The sequence below is a fragment of the Dryobates pubescens genome, chromosome 31, assembly GCF_014839835.1.
Source record: "Dryobates pubescens isolate bDryPub1 chromosome 31, bDryPub1.pri, whole genome shotgun sequence".
Taxonomy (NCBI): domain Eukaryota; kingdom Metazoa; phylum Chordata; class Aves; order Piciformes; family Picidae; genus Dryobates; species Dryobates pubescens.
In genome coordinates, this window is record NC_071642.1 from 7,044,082 (window position 1) to 7,062,477 (window position 18,396).

Genomic DNA, 18,396 nt, shown 5'->3' on the forward strand with positions numbered 1-18,396 from the left:
ACCCAAGCCCAGGCCCTCACCTTTGGGCTTTTAAGCCTGCAAGGCTCCATTGTAATAAATGGTGTTGTCAAAGCCCAGCGTGGTCCCTGTGTGTTTGGGAGGAGGCTGCTGGGCATGGGGCATCCTTGTGCCCTGCTTGGGGTGACACCAGCACCCCCCCTTCCCCACCCACCCAGCCCTCCCGAGGGGGACAGGGACAGCAGGGCAGGATCTGTCCATCGAAACTCCCTCCCTGTACAACACCCTCAGACTCTGCACGTCCCACCTGTGTCCTTGGAGGCAGGGAGAAGGCAATGTGGCCCCAGGGCTTTGGGCTGCTGCCAGGCAGGGCAGGGGAGCAGGAGGGACCCAAACCTCTGCTCACCCTCCCCAGCCTTGAAGGGAGAAGTTCCTTTGAGGCCACCTCTGGCACAGAGGCTGCTGCTGGAGCACGTTAGGGCTGCTCGGGCAGGGATGCTCCATAGGGATGCTTCTGGTGGTGTCCCCTCCAATTGCTCCTCTTCCTGGCTGGCCTTGCAGAGCACCTTGGAGTCCCTGGTTTCACATGGCTCACCCTCAGCCTGGGATGCAGGCAGCTCCAAGGAGCTTACACTCAGTGTAAGGTAGGACAACAACTTTCTTACTCTTTCCAACCCGGGCGCTCGCCGCTGCTTCCGAGCTCCACTTTGCCTTCCCCGGGCCAGGCCCCCAGCACCAAACCCTGCATGTGCCTGGCTCTGCAGGAGCTCCCTGCCCAGGTTTGCATGCTGGGGAGACACACAGGGGCTGCCCAGGACCAGAGCCTGGGCATGAAGCCTCCTGGCAGGTCACTACGAGCTCCTGCTTTTAGCACTTGCCCCAGCCCTGCGTCACCACTGAACCCCACTGCAGTGTGGGGGGTGGTGGGCAGCTCTAGGGGGCTCTTTGGTGGGGGGGGCCCAGCAGAGCCCTTCTCACTCAGCACTGCATGGATTTGCAACACAGCTATTGCAGCACACAGAGCCCTGGCTAGCTGCAGGCAGAGTGGGGAGCACCACAGACCCCCACCGTGGGCAGCAGCAGCTCCATCATGAGGGGGGAGGGACGGGGGAAGGTCAGCCTGGCCCTGTGGGGTCCCAGCCCTGCATGCTGCAGGGTGGAGATTCCAGCCTCCTGCTTTTGCAGGGCTCATGAGTGTGTGTGTGTGTATGTGTGTGGTGAAGGCAGAGCCCAGGGTTGCTTGCTGCTGAGGATTTGACTCCCACCCCAAGTGGGGGACCTGGGTCCTCCCCTCAGTGCCAGGTGGACCCAGGGCGGGGGAACCTGCTGAACAACCTTGGTCCAGCTTCTTTGGTGCCCACTGAAACCATGACCAGCTCCTGGCCAAGGTTAGGGCAGAGCAAGGTGGTGGTGGTGGGGAGGAGGGGAGATGATAAATAAACAAATAACCTAAATAAATCTATGGAAGAGAGAGGAGAAAAAAAACCAACAAAACCACAAACAAAAAGATGAGAAATCAGGAGGATTATTTTGTTTTTTAACCAAGTTTATTCTTCCTTCATAAAAAGAGATGTAAAAAAAAACAACAACCAACCACACTTGGAATTAAACTGGCTGGGCCAGAGCAGCTCTCTGTTATAAAAACCACACTCATGCATAGGGGGGTGGGGGGGAAGAGAGAGACAAAAAAAAAACACACACAAAAAAAAAAAAAAAAAACAAACCAAAAACTACTATTTTTGTATTAGTTTAAGTTAAAAAAGTCTGTACAAGTTTACAGTTACTAAATAAATACATAAATACAACCTGCCTGCTCCTGGCTGTGTGGGGTGGGGAGGAGAGGGGAGAAGGGGGCAGCAGCAGGGAGGGAATGGGCATGGGGGCACCCCCTTGATTGTGGGGAGAGGCTTGGGGATGCCCCTCACCAGCTCCCCCATCACCCTGGGTGGGGAATGGGTTTGGTTGTGGGGAGAGGCTTGGGGATGCCCCTCACCAGCTCCCCCATCACCCTGGGTGGGGAATAGGTTTGTTTGTGGGGAGAGGCTTGGGGATGCCCCTCACCAGCTGCCTCAGCACCCTGGGTGGGGAATGGGTTTGGCTGTGGGGAGAGGCTTGGGGATGCCCCTCACCAGCTCCCCCTGCACCCTGGGTGGGGAATGGGTTTGGTTGTGGGGAGAGGCTTGGGGATGCCCCTCACCAACTCCCCTGTCACCCTGGGTGGGGAATGGGTTTGGTTGTAGGGAGAGGCTTGGGGATGCCCCTCACCAACTCCCCTGTCACCCTGGGTGGGGAATGGGTTTGTTTGTGGGGAGAGGCTTAGGGATGCCCCTTACCAACTCCCCTGTCACCCTGGGTGGGGAATGGGTTTGGTTGGGAGTGACCTTCAAGACAGAATTCCAGGTTGGAAGAGGGCTTCAGGATCAGCCAGTCCAGCCTGCCCCAGGTTGGCATAAGGGGGGGTGGGGGACCCCCAGGGTGAGAGGTTTGAGAGGGGGTGCCAAGCAGGAGGGCAGCAGTGGGGAGAGCCTGCTGGGTGCTGCTGGGCTCAGCCCAATGCAGTAGTTTGGGGTTTTTTCCCCAGCCAAGTTGTCCCTGAGCTATGTGTGAGAGGCAGAGCAAGGGGCAAAGTGCTTGAGGAGGAAGCCATCCTAGCCAGAGGATGGGGGGATGGGTGGCAGGTACCCACAGCTCAGACCTCAGTGCTTTCAGCCCTCCAGGTTGGCTGGAGACAGCCAGGGGCCAGGGAAGGGAAGTAACCGACCAAGAGCCAGCCCTGGGCCAAGGGAAGGGAACCAGGGCTGTGGAGAAGGAGAGTCCTGGCACACCAACAGCTTGCTGCCCACTTTGCCCATCCTGCTCCCAGGAGGAGCTGGCTTGCTCCCTGCACCAGCCCTTTCCTTAGGAGAGCCCAGGGAGCAAGGAGACCATTCCCACTCTCTGCTCAAAAGTCCAGTTGCAAACTGCTTCCCAACAGCAGGCAGAACCACTACCACCTGGAACCTCAACAGTAACCCAAGAACCCACTTCCTGCTTGCCCTCCCAGCATCCACAAGGAGCCTGCTGGCCAGCTCAGAGATGTCCTACAAGCAGAAGCCATTGCATGATGCCAAGAACCAACCCCCCCAAGAAAAAAAAGGATCTTCCAGTTAAAAATCAGGCCCTTCTCTTCAGTGCTTCCAAGTGAGGCAGTCCCAGAGGCAGCTTTCAAGGCTTGTTCTAGGCTCTTCTGCATGGAGCCAGGGGAAATCCAGGTGCCAGCAGCTTGGATTTCAAGAAGGAAGCACCAACATGGAGCCCATTAAGCTTCAGCAGAGAAGACCATGAGCTCTGTGCTTCAGGAGAGGCTCAGCTTCTCCAGGCTCAGCTGAGCTGTGCAATGGCTTTGGGAAGAGAAGGGAGGAGAAGGGAAGAGAAGGGAGGAGAAGGGAGGAGAAGAGAAGGGAAGAGAAGGGAAGAGAAGAGAGGAGAAGGGAGCAGAAGGGAGGAGAAGGGAATGGAGGGGAAGGGAGGGGAAGGGAGGAGAGGGGAGGAGAAGGGAGGAGAAGGGGGGAGAAGCGGGGAGAAGCGGGGAGAAGGGGGGAGAAGGGGGGAGAAGGGGGGAGAAGGGGGGAGAAGGGCCACAAGAGAGCTATGGATAAAAATCCCTCAAAAAAATAAAACTCAAGTGTTCCCTCAGGAGGTATTCACAGCTTCAGCTCCAAGTGGGGAGGTGCCAGCACCTGTCCTGCTCTTCAGCTCCCTTCATGCTGGAAAAGGCCCTGCTGGACCAGGCTGGTGGAGATGCTGTCTGCAATCCCTCCAAGACTGATCTGGTGCAGGGTGTCCAGCAGTGTGTTCACAGAGGCATTCAAGCCCTGCTTGTTGTGCCAGGTGGTGAGGATCTGGACAAAGCACTCCCTTGAGTATTTGTTGTTCTGCTCTGCCAGGTCGATGTCGTTGTCCAGCAGGTCCAGGGCTCTGCCATACCTCCTCCAGTCCTTCAGGGGCACAACCTCAGCAAAGAGGTCAAAGGAGCGTCGCAGAACTAGAGGGAGGGGAAGGGAAAAGCTCAGGCTGGGCAGCTGGGGCAGGAAGGGCTTGTGGTGGCTTGAAACTTCTCCCCCAACATTAACTTTGCCAGCCCAGCTCAGCTGGAAGCCAAGGAAAGCTGTATTTAGAATCACAGAATTTTCAGGGCTGGAAGGGACCTCAAGGCTCAGCCAGCTCCAACCCCCCTGCCATGGCCAGGGACACCTCACACCACAGCAGGTTGCTCACAGCCACCTCCAGCCTGGCTGCAAACACCTCCAGGCAGGAGGCTTCCACCACCTCCCTGGGCAACCTGTGCCAGGCTCTCACCACCCTCATGGGGAACAACTTCTTCCTCACAGCCAATCTCAATCTCCCCACTTCTAGTTTTGCTCCATCCACCTCCTCCCTCCCAGCCCTATCCCTCCCTGACACCCTCAGAAGTCCCTCCCCAGCTTTCTTGGAGCCCCCTGCAGATCCTGGAAGGCCACAATTAGGTCTCCTGGGAGCCTTCTCCTCTCCAGCCTGCACAACTCCAACTCCCTCAGTCTGTCCTCACAGCAGAGCAGCTCCAGCCCTCTGCTCCTCCTCGTGGCCCTGCTCTGGACACAGGCAAAACTCCAATCTGCAATGGACTGCAATGGATCTGGACAAAATCTCCAGGATTTACAACATTTACAGGGATTTACAATTAACAAACAGCACAAGAACCACCTCCCCAGGCTCAAAGGCCAGCCAGGGGAAGCTGCTAGCTGCTCCTTTTCTGCCCATCCCTCCTGCCCTCCTGCACAAAAGAAGGGAGAAAGGAGACAGAAGCAGAGAAAGTTAACACCAAAGCAATGCAGCCAAGGGCAAGCAGAATCAAGTTAGGATCTCTCCAGAGCCAAGAAGCAAGAGGAGAAGAGAGAATTGTTTTGGTACAACCAAGCTTCTGGAAGATATCTCTCCAATGGGATTGTTTAGAGTCACCTTGGTTGTCCTTTTTACACCCAAGAGTGATTTAGTTCCATTTTACTACAGTACTACATTTGGAAGGCATAGCCTAAAACTATCACAGGGCTTTGTGTATGTCTCCCCCGCCCCCCAAAAGCTCATCCTGCAGGCTGGTGCCCTCCCTGCCTCCCAGCACAGCCCCCAGACCACAACACTTACCCTTAACAGGGTCACTTCCTGGCACTGGAACCAGATTCCTCCTGTGGATGGCACTGGTCCTGGGCACCATCACCTGGAAAGACAACAACCTGAAGCACCCAGGGAGCCCCAGCACAAACAATGCCCCCAAGCCCCATCAATAGGGAGTTGGAGACCCTCTCCCTCTCTCTGGGGGCTTCCAGGGCAGGAGATCACCACCTGCCCCCCAGAACATCTGTCCTTTCCCAGCTCTGGGATGACAGCAGCCCAGGAGCAGGAGAGAGCTGCCTCATGGGTCCCAGCCAAAGAGCTGTGGTTCACAGATTCAGAGAATGGGGTGGGTTCCAGGGGTCCAACCCCCGTGCCAAGGGCAGGGACACCTCCCACCAGCCCAGCTTGCTCAAGGCTTCATCCAGCCTGGCCTTGAGCACCTCCAGGGAGGAAGCATCCACAGCCTCCCTGGGCAAGCTGTGCCAGTGTCTCCCCACCCTCACTCTAAAGAATTTCTTCCTCATCTCCAGTCTCAGTCTCCCCTCTCCCAGCTCAAAGCCATTGCCTCTCATCCTGGCACTCCCAGCCCCTGTCAAAGTCCCTCCCCAGCCCTCCTGGAGCCCCTGCAGGTACTGGAAGGCTGCTCTGAGGACTCCCTGGAGCCTTCTCTTCGCCAGGCTGAACAACCCTAACTCCCTGAGCCTGTCCCCACAGGGGAGGTTCTCCATCCCTGAGCCAAGGTTTGCTCAGCACTAAGCCTGCAGAGGACTCTGCCAGCTGACTGCAAGGGGCAGACTTCGCTGTCCTGAACCCACAACGAGGCCAGGAGACCCCAGACCACCTCTGTGCACAAGCCGTGCTCCAGCCCTGGAAGCCCTCCCAAGCTTGCTGAGCTTGGTGAAGGCAAAGGGAGAAGCAGCAGAGCTTGGCCAAGGGGTACCACTGATGTACCTGTGGCCCTGGCAGGCTGGCAGTGCCCGGGCCTGGTGCCCCTGGCAGCAGCTTGTCCCGGCGCTCGTTCTGGTCGTTGTCTCTCGTCCCCAGGTCCCCCCCGCGGACCCTCCTCAGCTGCTGCACCAGGTAGTCCTGCAGCAGGAGAGAGGCAGAAACCAGACAGGTCAGGAGGTCCCAGGAGGGCTCATGCCAGCCCCTCAGGGACCACAGAATCCCAGCCTGGATTGGGTTGGAAGGGACCCTTAAGGGTCACCTATACCAACTCCCCTGCTGCTGCAGGGACACCCCCAGCTAGAGCAGGTTGCTCAGAGCCCCATCAAGCCTGACCTTAAATGTGGTGGCAGCCACCCTGCTGCCAACTCAAGGGCACAGCTCACTTGGTCACTTGACTTTGAAGAGGCCCCACTGGAGACCTTGGGTGCGCCAGCCCCTCTGCCAGGAAAGGGTTAACAGCACTGGGGAGGGGGCTGCAAGCCCCCCACAGAGAGCAGGGCACTACCAAAGACCCTTCCCCCTTGCTCTGCCATACCCCTGCAGGGGTGAGACTCACCCCCAAGCTCCTCCAACCTCCCAAGCAGCTGCAGGCAAAGCAGGGAGCGGAGGGAGGACCTCAGCCCAGCTCCTCAAACATGACCCCAGCACCATCCCAGCAACTCACCAGCGTGCTGCAGGACTTGCTGCTCAGGTCTCTGCCATCCCCTGGAAGATGAAAACTGTGATGATTCCCTCTTCCCCCAGGCAGGGCCTTCTTCTCACCCAGCCCACACCCATGCAGAGCCTCCAGCCAGGGTGAGAGCTCAAAGGGTCAGAGAATCACAGAACCATTTGGGCTGGAAGAGACCTTTTCAGGTCATGGAGTCCAGCCATCAACCCAGCACTGCCAGGGCACCACCAAACCATGGCCCTCAGCAGCACATCTCTTTGAAAGCCCTCCAGGGATGGGGACTCCACCACTGCCCTGGGCAGCCTGGGCCAGGCCTTGACAACCCTCAAGGGGAAGAAATTGTTCCTCATGGCCAACCTGAACCTCCCCTGGGGCAACCCGAGGCCATTTCCTCTTGTCCTGCCCCTTGTTCCTTGGGAGAAGAGCCCAACCCCCACCTGACTCCAGCCTCTTTGCCTTGGAGCTGCAGAGAGCAATGAGGTCTTCCCTCAGCCTCCTTTTCTCCAGGCTGAACACCCCCAGCTCCCTCAGCTGCTCCCCACAGGACTCCTGGTGCTCACCCGAGGACCGGCGGCAGCAGCACCTCCAGAGGACGAAGAGGCCAAGCAGGAGCAGGAGCACAAGCACCACCAGTCCAACGGCCAGGAGCACGTTGTCTAAAGCAGATAAAGCAAAAGGTGTGTGGGGAGCTGCTCCTGGTGTCCCCCTCAGCCCCCACCTCCCTCCCTCAGCCCATCTGCCCTCCTCCAGCAGCTCCCCCACTCACTGGAGGAGTCGGAGAAGGTACCGGTGGGAGGACCACAGCGGCGGTCGCTGTGAGGCATGCAGGGAGCCAGCTCCACTTCACCCTTGGGACACCTGGGAAGGGGAAAAGGGGACAGGGTGAGTTCAGCTGGACCCCCCCTGCAGCAGCCATCCCAGCAGGCCCCATCCCCAGCTCGCCACCCAGCTCACCGGGGCCGGCACTTCTGGCACATCTCGCAGGGGTGGTCCGGGGAGCAGAAGGTGCCACTCCTGCAGGCACACTGAGTGTCCCTGGTTGCTTGGCAGGGACTTATCTCCACCTGATCTGCAGTGAGAAGAGAGATGGCTGTATCCCCAAGCCCTCCACATCACACTGCTCCACCTGCTCTCATCCTTAGCCCACAAGCCTGAGGAACACCAGGTCACAGAATCCTGGAAGGGACCTCAGAGATCATCTGCCCCAACCTCCCCACCAGGGGCAGGAACAGCTCTCAACTAGACCCAGCTGCTCAAGGCCTCATCCAACCTGGCCTTGAGCATCCATAGCCCCCCTGGGCAGCCTGTGCCAGTCTTATCTCCCTCCTACTGAAGAACTTCTTCCTCAGCTCCAGTCTAACCCTGCTCTCCCTCAGCTTCAAACCATTCCCCCTTGGGCTGGCTCTAGAGCCCCCCAGGAAAAGTCTCTCTGCAGCCTTCCTGGAGGTGTTTTCAAGGCCAGCCTGGAGGAGGCTTGGAGCAACCTGAGCTAGTGGAAAGTGTCCTGCCCACGGCAGGGGGGTTGGAACTGGCTGATCTTCAAGGTCCCCTCCAACCCAACCCATTCCATGAACCTATGCATTGAGCAGAGGACATAGGTCTGGTACAAGCAACAGCATTGCAGCCCCAGCCTCAGCCACTCTTTGGGGATGCTGCAGGTTCCAATGCTCTTCAAGGGAGAGGTCTGTGGTCAGCTGAAGCCAGCCCATGCCAGCAGCCTGTGTCACCTTCTCACCCCCCCCAGCTCATACCTTCTCGACACACCCGGCAGCGCAGGCACTTGAGGAAGTCGTTTGGGTACTCAGTGAATTCATGGTCGTTGCAGGGCAGACACTTGGTGGAGCAGTTCTGCCCCTCACAGTGCTGCTCAGCATGCTCACCTGCAAGCAGAGGTGGAGGAGAAAGAGAAGGGACAGCCTGTGAGCCAGCAGCACAGGAGGTGCAACAGGGCAAGGGTTTGAAACTGGAGCAGGGTAGATGTAGGTTGGGCATTAGGTAGCGGCAGCCAGGCACTAGTGGTGTCCCCCCCGGGATCAATGCTGGACTCCATCCTGTTCAATATCTGTGTTGATGATCTGGAGGAGGGGATTGAGTCCATCATCAGTAAGTTTGCAGGTGACACCAAGCTGAGGGCATAAGTTGATCTGTTAGAGGGTAGGAGAGCTCTGCAGAGGGACCTTGCCAGGCTGGACAGGTGGGCAGAGTCCAACAGGATGGCATTCAACAAGTCCAAGTGCCAGGGGCTGCACTTTGGCTACAACAACCCCAGGCAGTGCTACAGGCTGGGGACAGAGTGGCTGAGAGCAGCCAGGCAGAAAGGGACCTGGGGGTACTGACGGACAGCAGCTGAACATGAGCCAGCAGTGTGCCCAGGGGGCCAAGAAGGCCAATGGCATCCTGGCCTGCATCAGGAACAGTGTGGCCAGCAGGAGCAGGGAAGTCATTGTGCCCTGTGCTCAGCACTGGTTAGGCCACAGCTGGAGTCCTGTGTCCACTTCTGGGCTCCTCGGTTTAAGAAGGATATTGAGAGACTTGAAGGTGTCCAGAGAAGGGCAGCAAGGCTGGGGAGGGGTCTGGAGCACAGCCCTGTGAGGAGAGGCTGAGGGAGCTGGGGTTGCTTAGCCTGCAGAAGAGGAGGCTCAGGGGAGACCTTCTTGCTCTCTCCAACTCCCTGAAGGGAGGTCGGAGCCAGGTGGGGGTTGGGCTCTTCTCCCAGGCAAGCAGCACCAGAACAAGAGGGCACAGTCTCAAGCTGTGCCAGGGCTGGATGTTAGGAAGAAGTTCTTCACAGAAAGAGAGACTGGCCATTGGGATGTGCTGCCCAGGGAGGTGGTGGAGTCACCATCCCTGGAGGTGTTCAAGAGGGGATTGAATGTGGCACTTGGAGCCATGGTTTAGTTGTCAGGAGGTGCTGGGTGCCAGGTTGGACTTGATGATCTCTGAGGTCTTTTCCAACCTTATTGATTCCATGATTCTATGATTAGGAAGAAGTTCTGCACTGTGAGGGTGGAGGAACACTGGCACAGGTTGCCCAGGGAGGTGGTGGTGGAGGCTCCATCCCTGGAGACATTCAGGGTCAGGTTTGACTGGGCTGTGAGCAACCTGCTCTAGTTGGAGATATCCCTGCTGACTGCAGGGGGGTTGGACTCGATGAGCTTCAAAGGGCCCTTCCCACCCAACCCATTCTGTGGTTCTAGGACAGGATGCAGATGTCTTTGCAGAGAGGGGTTTGATTCCACTGCCAGCGAAGAGGCAAACCAGGAACCAGCCAAAGGTTGGTTGTGAGGCTCAACAGGGATCTGGGCAACTTGATCTAGTTGAGGACATGCCTGCTGACTGCAGAGATGTCCTTTGGAGATCCCTTCCAACCCAGACCATTCTATGATTCTATGAAAATGTTCCCAGTATGAGTCCATAGACCTCATGACAGTGGAGCAGAGGAGAGCTGGAGCACCTGCTGCCTCCTCACAAGGAGCATGGACATGCTGGCTCAGCAGGCAGAAGCATGAGGAGGCTGAACATGGTGTGAACAATGTCTGGTGGGACCAATGTTTGAGACCATCTTACCTGCAGGGCATGTCCCTGAATAGTGACCAGTGTGCCTGGCTGGCTCCAAGGGATCTGATTTGTCTCTCCTCTTCAGTGCTGCTGCAGCAGCAGCTTCCAAAGAAACCTGCTGTTAAAAACACATGGAAGAACCTGGGTTGGAAAGCATCCTGAATCCACAGGACAAGGGAAGAAAGAGATGGGCAAGAGATGCCCTGCCCCAGTGTGCTTCAGGGAAGCAGGAGAGGAGCTCGGGGCCCTTCCCTGGAGGTGTTCAAGGCCAGGTTGGATGAGGCCTTGAGCAACCTGGGCTGGTGGGAGGTGTCCCTGCCTACAGCAAGAGGTTGGAACTGGATGATCTTGAAGGTCCCTTGCACCCCAAAGCATTCTCTGAATCTGTGTAAGATCTGTGAGGTGCACAATGGATGAATCCATGAACGGACCCAGAGGACCCAACCCTCCCCTTGAAGGAGGTGAAGGGCTCCCAGGGTAGACAATTCCTTGGCCAAGCATGAGGAGGAAGTCTGCAGAGGGCCAGCACTCTGTGACCCTGTGTGAGTGCTGCGTGCCAGCTCCTCAGCAAGGCAAAGGCTCCCCTGGGTGACACCAACCCCCCCTCCCCTGCCCTGCTTTCTGAGCATGTGAACCCACAGCAGCGAAGGAAATGGAAGGGTGAGGGAAGGGGAACAGGGAGGGCGTTTGTGGGGAGGAAGCCAGCCCTGTGTCAAGGTTGGTGGGTGGCTCTGGTGCCCACAAGGACACCTGGGCTGCTCCAGGCTGCCAGGGCACAGCCCAGCCGCAGGCAGTCCCAGCCCTGGGAGGGTGATGCTGGACAGGTATGGCCACTCGCTGCAGCAGGGTCCTGGGGGGCCTTTGGGTACCCCAATGTCCCCGGGGGGGGGCAGTGCCCTTGGGTCTCTCAGCCGGCACAGCTGCTCCAGGGATATAAATGGATGTAAACTTGCCCCCACCTCCAGTCTCTGCCCCTCTACCCTGGGCTTTAGGAAGTGATGAAGTGTCCAGAGAAGGGCAAGGAAGCTGGGGAAGGGTCTGGAGAACAGGGCTGGGGAGGAGGAGCTGAGGGAGCTGGGGAGAAGGAGGCTGAGGGAGACCTCCTTGCTCTCTGCAGCTCCCTGAAAGGAGGCTGGAGTCAGGTGGGGGTTGGTTTCTTCTCTCAAGGGACAGGACAAGAGGAAATGGCCTCAAGCTGCCCCAGGGCAGGTTCAGCTTGGCCATGAGGAACAATTTCCTCCCTTTGAGGGTTGTCCAGGCCTGGCCCAGGCTGCCCAGGGCAGTGGTGCAGTCCCCATCGCTGGAGGGCTTTCAAAGCCCTGGAGATGTGGTGCTGAGGACCACGGTTTGGGGGTGCCCTGGCAGTGCTGGCTGAAGGCTTGGCCTCCATGCTCTGGAAGATCTTTTCCAACCCAAACAATTCCTGACCACGCTGCAGGGCAGCTCCTGCAGCAGAGGCACCGTCCCCTTCCCCTCCCAGATGCCAAAACCTGCCTCCTCAAGCAAATATTTCTTCTGTGAGTCAGAAGCTGCCTCCAAAGGCTGAAACAATAGAGAAGCAAGTTGTGTGGCTGGCCTCTGGGCCAGCCTGGCCATCTATGGAGCAGCTTTCACTCCCCCCCTTCTCCTCCCCGGACACTTCCCGCGCCAGTCCAGGGGAAGGGTGTGAGCTCCCAAACCAGCTCCAGCACTCACAAACAACACAGCTGAGAGCTGCCAGGCCAAGCAGGGGACAATCCTAACCCACCACCACTGAGACCTGTTCAGCCTATGAACAGAGCCATCTCCAGAGCCTGACTCGGAGTATCAAATCCGCAGCCCTCCAACAGCTTCTGGCTCTGCACTGCATAGAATCACAGCATGGGTTAGGATGGAAGGGATCTTAAAGCTCATCCAGTTCCAACCTCCCTGCCATGGGCAGGGACACCTCCCACTAACCAAGTTGCTCAGAGACCCATCCAGCCTGGCCTTAAATACTTCCAGGGATGAGGCATCCACAGCCTCCCTGGGCAACCTGTGCCAGAGTCTCTCCATCCTCACCCTGAAGAATTTCTTCCTCATTTCCAGTCTCAGTCTCCCCTCTTCCAGCTCAAAGACACTGTCCCTCATCCTGTCATTCCAAGCCCTTGTCAAAAGTCCCTCCCCAGCTCTTCTGGAGCCCCTTCAGGTACTGGAAGGCTGCTCTAAGATCTCCCTAGAGCCTTCTCTTCTCCAGGCTGAACAGCCCCAACTCTCCCAGCCTGGCCCCAGGAGGGGAGGTTCTCCAGCCCTCTGCTCATCTTTGTGGCCTCCTCTGGACCCTCTCTGACAGTTTCATGTCCTTCCTGTGCTGGGGGCACCAGAACTGGAGGCAGTACTCCAGGCGAGGTCTGATGAGAGCAGAGTCGAGGGGCAGAATCCTCTCCCTTGAGAGAATCATCTCCCAGCTCTCCTTGAGCTGCTGGCCACACATCTTTTGGTACAGCCCAGGGTTTGCTCTCACTGCTTATTTTTCTAGCTGGGAGGGCTGGCAGGTTGAGATAGTGCTCTTCCAAGGGAGGCTTCTTGCTTTTACCTCCCAGTTTTCAGGGCTTTACCCACTCTGGTCCTCAGGGACTGAAACTGGGCAGCCTGTTCCCCCACCCACCAAGGAATGAAACAACTTTTTCTTCCCCATCCAAGCTGTGCCAGGCTGGGGAGGTGAGCAGAGCAGCACCCCAGCACTATCTGCTGTTTGGAGAGGCCCCTTAAGCACAAGGATTTTCACTGTTGTTCACAAAGCAGCAGCTCAGCAGAGCTTGCACAAGTTCATGATAAGGTTATCAGCCCACACCACCTTCCCCAGCAAGTGCTGTTCAAGTGCATCATCCCCCCACCCCCCAGAGCCCTTGGCAGGGCAGGGCTGCCAGCCCTGACTAACCTATCAGCCTTGCAAAGCATGGCAGGAACCAGGCTGGGAGCTGTGGTATCCAAGAGTCATATTTTTTCACCCACAGCAAACATCCCAAGCAAGCAAGGGTTGCCTCAAGGCAGAGGAATTAGCAGGCAGAGGAATCCCCAACACCCTCAGCAGCTCTTTCCTGATGGATGATCAGGGCTGGAGAGGAAGCTTTGGGAAGCCTCAAGCTTTGAACTTTCCCTGCTTCCATCCCCGATTTGCTTTCCTCCTGAAGTGATCCAACTGAGAGGATGTTTAGGATTCTATGATCCCAAGGAAGGAGTTGGAACACTCCCCCCACACCCCCTTAGTTAAGGAGAAACTTCAAGGGTGCTGGAGGCCTGGAGCAGGCTGCCCAGAGAGGTTGTGGAGTTGTCCTCTCTGGAGAGCTCCCAATCCCCCCTGGGCATTGTGCTCCTAGGCAAGCTGCTGTGGGTGCCCTGCTGGAGCAGGGGGGGGTTGGATTGGATGATCTCCACAGGTCACTTCCAACCCCCAGCATGCTGGAACTCCATGATTCTAGAATCACAAAATGGTTTGGGTTGAAAAGGACCTTAAAGATCATCCAGTTCCAGCCTCCCTGCCGTGGGCAGGGGCACCTCACACTAGCCCAGGTTGCTCCAAGGCCTTGATCACCTTCAGGGAGCAGGCAGAGACAGCCCTCAGTGACTCCTTACTGAGCTCCTGGCCATCACAGAATCAATAAGGTTGGAAAAGACCTCAAAGATCATCAAGTCCAACCTGTCACCCAAGACCTCATGACGTCCATCAGTGACCATCTCACTCAGCATCAATACGATTGCAGCACAGAGAAGCTCTTGGCCCAGGGCTAACAGAGATGCCAGGGGTCTGCAGGCATCTCAGCCCCCCCCCCCCCCCCAGGTGGCTCTCCTTCAAGGGCACAGGTCTGACAAGCAGGGGGGGGTTTCCCACTCTAGCTGGAATATGAGCTCCAGCAAGCATTCCTCCGTGGGCCCAGGTCCAGGTATGATGCAAGCAAGCATCGGTGAGCAGAGGAAGGAGCTGCAGCCACAAGATCGTGTGATCATCACGTGGGGCATCACCAGCCCCGGGTGGTTCCCCCTCCCCTTTGCTATTAAAAAAGGGGGAGGAAGGGGGGGAAATGTAAAAGGTGGTGAACAGTGTGCCCTAAAGTGATGGTTTAACAAGGCTTGGCTTTCTCAGGCAGGTCCTACGTGAGCTCTGCTGGACAACAGAAAGAGGAACTGGCCACTGGAATGTGCTGCCCAGGGAGGTGGTGCAGTCCCCAGAGGTGTTCTAAAAAGGCTTGGATGTGGCACTTGGAGCCATGGTTTAGTTGGCAGGAGGTGGGAGGTGGTAGGTAATAGGTTGGACTTGATGATCTCTGAGGTCTTTTTCAACATGGTTGATTCTATTCTAACATAAGGAAGGAAGGGGATGAAGAGCTGACTGTCTTCAACCTGGACCAGGCACTGCTGGTTTCCACTACAGGAGCTGCAACCACATGGCCTGGGGCAGCAGCTCTGCTGGGCTGCCTTGTGGCAGCAGCGCCTCTGGCCCAGCCTTGGGGTAAAACTTGGGATCTCTGACATGAAACACAAGGCAGGATCCCTAGGAGAAAACTCAGGGCATGATCCTGGAGATACAAGTCAGGGCAGAATCCCTGGGATAAACCCCAGGGATGAAACTGAGGACAGAATCCCAGGGATAAAACTCAGGGTAGGAACACAGAGATCAAACTCAGAGATAGGATCCCAGAATAAAATTCAGGGCAGATCCCTGGGATAAAAGCCTGGGCAGGATCCCAGGGATAAAACTCAGGGTAGGAACACAGAGATCAAACTCAGAGATAGGATCCCAGAATAAAATTCAGGGCAGATCCCTGGGATAAAAGCCTGGGCAGGATCCCTGGGATAAAACTCAGGGTAGGAACACAGAGATCAAACTCAGAGATAGGATCCCAGAATAAAATTCAGGGCAGATCCCTGGGATAAAAGCCTGGGCAGGATCCCTGGCATAAAACTCAGGGAAGAACACAGGGATAAAGCTCAGAGCAGGATCCCACAACAAAATTCAGGGCAGATCCCTGGGATAAAAGCCTGGGCAGGATCATTAGGATAAAACTCAGGGGAGAACACAGGGATAAAACTCAGAGCAGGATCCCACAACAAAATTCAGGGCAGATCCCTGGGATAAAAGCCTGGGCAGGATCATTAGGATAAAACTCAGGGCAGAACACAGGGATAAAACTCAGAGCAGGATCCCACAACAAAATTCAGGGCAGATCCCTGGGATAAAAGCCTGGGCAGGATCCCTGGCATAAAACTCAGGGCAGAACACAGGGATAACACTCAGAGCAGGATCCCACAACAAAATTCAGGGCAGATCCCTGGGATAAAAGCCTGGGCAGGATCATTAGGATAAAACTCAGGGTAGGAACACAGGAATAACACTCAGAGCAGGAAATCCAGGATCAGTTCAGGGCAGATCCCCAGGATAAAAGCCTGGGCAGGATCCCTGGCATAAAACTCAGGGCAGAAAACCCAGAATAAAGTTCAGGTCAGGATCTCTGGGATAAACTGGAGAACAGGATCCCCCTGAGCTCGGGTGAAACAACACCCAGGGTCCCCAATCCCCGGGGGAATAGGCGAGGCACAGGTGGAATTTTATGTCCTTAAAAACCCAGCGGCAGGAAGGGTTTGGAGGCGCTCTGGGCAAGGGGAAGAGGCAGCATTCCTGCAGCAGGCAGCCCAGAGCTGCCCGCATCCCACCCTGCCGCTTTCAAACATCCCGGGCAGGCCGGGCACGGACGGGAGTTCCCCACAGCGAACGGCAAACAAAGCTCGGGAGCAAAGGCAGCGGAAATCCCCTCCGGCGCAGGCATGGCCATGGGGCAAAGTTCCAGCCCCACGTCACTTTCCCAGCCCCACGTCACCTGCACAGCCCTGCACGCCTGCCCCACACCCAGGAGGCTTGAAGTCACCCATCCCTGTCCCGCCTCCGCTCGGCTGCTTTCACCCTGTCGCCGTCACCCCCTCCCCCCCGCCCCAGTACCCTGCCAACCTGCCCAGGTGAGCCCCCATAGCCCAGCTCCCCTGCCATGGGTCCTGCCCAGGTGAACACCTCCCCCTGGCCTCCACTTTCCCAGGTGACCCCCCCTGTAGTTCCCTCCACAGCCCCTCTGCCATGGAAGCAGCGCTGTAAGATCAGCCCTCCCCCCCCCCCCAAATAATCTCCTGGACCAAGTGAGCCCCCCCCCGGCCTTCAGAACAGGTGAACCCCCATAACCCCTGTTCCCCCCCACCATTGCCACCTGGGCCAGGAGAGCCTCCCCCCATGGCCCCAAGAAGAGGTGAACCCCCATAACGCCAGTTTCCCCCCCCCATGGCCCCCAGAACAGGTGAACCCCCATAACCCCTGTCCCCCCCCCATGGCCTCCAGAACAGGTGAGCCCCCATAATCCCTGCCCTCCCCTACCCATGGCCCCCAGAACAGGTGTATCTCCATAACCCCTGTCCCCCCCTCCCCATGGCCCCCAGAACAGGTGAACCCCCACAATCCCTGTTCCCCCCCCATTGGCACCTGGATCAGGTGAGCCCCACTGTAGCCCTAGCTCCCCCCCCCCCCCCGCCTCTAACCCACGTAAGCCCCAACCCCCGCGATCCCACCACCACCACCACTGCTGAAGGGGACACTCCCCCCCGCCCCCCCCAACCCTGCTCTCCCCAGCCCCCTACTCCCCTTACACTTTGGGGGCTCCCCCATTCACACCGCCCCCCTGAATGCCACAACCTCAACCCAAACCAGTCCCTAACCCCCTCTACAACTCCCACCCCCCCCACCCCCCAACCTACACCCCCCCCACCCCCAGCCCCTCGCTGGCCTCTTTCCCAGCCCGGCGGCTCATGCCCGGGCATGCCGCGGCCGCACCGGGCAGCCCCGACGGGGATCCTGGTACCCCCTCCCCAGTATCCCCCTGGACCCCGCCGTGCCCGATCCCGTTCCCACACACCGTAAGCAGCAGCAGCAGCAGCGGCAGCAGGAGGCAAAGCCAGCGGGGATCGCAGCGCGGCACCGGGCGCATTTTGCGCGAGGCGGAGCGGAACGGCACCGGGCACCGCGCACCGGGCACTGCGCACCGGGCACCGCGCACCGGGCGCCGCTCGGGACTGCCCGGGCAAGGCTTTGTCACGACGGACGACCAGCTCCGACGAAGGCGAGCGGAGCAGTACGAAGCTTGGCGGGACTGGGGTATATGGGAGGAGGCTGGGCGGAGGAGGAAGAGGAGGACTTGGAGGAGGGCTCTGCCAGGACTGGCTCTAGCGAACCTCTCCCCACGCTCCTTCCAGGAGCGAGAAACCACAGCGAGGTTTCAGTGTGGGGTTTGGCAACAGCCTGGTTCGCCCGGGAGGTTGAACTGACTTTGCGGTGCGCTGTTACTCTTTAACCGCATCTTTTCCCCTTCCCCGTCGTGCGAGAGAGGCGCTCACTGCTACGGTTGAAATACAAACAGTTTGTTACAAAAGAAAGGCAAAGCAGAGCGCATCGGTGCCGCACCACCACGAGCTGAGCTCGTACAGACGGCAAACTTGTACATAAATACCTCCACAAATCCCTCTACATTTCCCAAGCATGTAACCCCCACCTCCCCTCCCAGTCCCGCCTGTGGCTGCCTGCGGTCGGGGCTGGCACAAAGGTTTGCACTCTTCACCAGGCCAGTCTCAGACATCTCGACGCCTCACCCTGCCTCCATTTCTCTCCCAACACACATCCTGCACAACACAGACTACAACCACCCGATCAGCTTGAGGATCGAGCCCCGTGAAAGCCAAAGATAACAATTTCCCACACCTTCCCTTCTTCCTTTCTTCCCTTCTTCCTTTCTTCCCTTCTTCCCTTCTTCCTTTTGCCCCTTCTCTTCTTTCCTTCCTCCTTTCTTCCCTTCCTCCTTTCTTCCCTTATTTTCTTCCTTCCCTTTATCCCTTCCTCCTTTCTTCCCTTCTTCCCTCCTCCTATCTTCCCTTCTTCCTTTCATTCCTTCTTCCCTTCTCCCTTTCCCCTCTTCCCTTCCCTTCCCTTCCCTTCCCTTCCCTTCCCTTCCCTTCCCTTCCCTTCCCTTCCCTTCCCTTCCCTTCCCTTCCCTTCCCTTCCCTTCCCTTCCCTTCCCTTCCCTTCCCTTCCCTTCCCTTCCCTTCCCTTCCCTTCCCTTCCCTTCCCTTCCCTTCCCTTCCCT

At 57.7% G+C, this 18,396-nt stretch overlaps 1 protein-coding gene across 1 annotated transcript; it reads right to left on the reverse strand.

Annotated features, from left to right (window-relative positions):
• Positions 1–3,592: 3,592 nt before the first annotated feature.
• Positions 3,593–17,892, reverse strand: TNFRSF10B (TNF receptor superfamily member 10b). The gene is made up of 10 exons (XM_054175478.1): positions 17,742–17,892; positions 17,094–17,429; positions 8,458–8,586; positions 7,661–7,775; positions 7,494–7,564; positions 7,267–7,362; positions 6,701–6,741; positions 5,978–6,174; positions 5,119–5,252; positions 3,593–3,982 (listed from the first exon to the last, which is right to left on the reverse strand). The coding sequence occupies exons 1-10, from the start codon at positions 17,890–17,892 to the stop codon at positions 3,690–3,692; spliced, it is 1,563 nt and encodes a 520-aa protein (XP_054031453.1). The 3' UTR covers positions 3,593–3,689.
• Between the last annotated feature and the right edge of the window lie 504 nt (positions 17,893–18,396).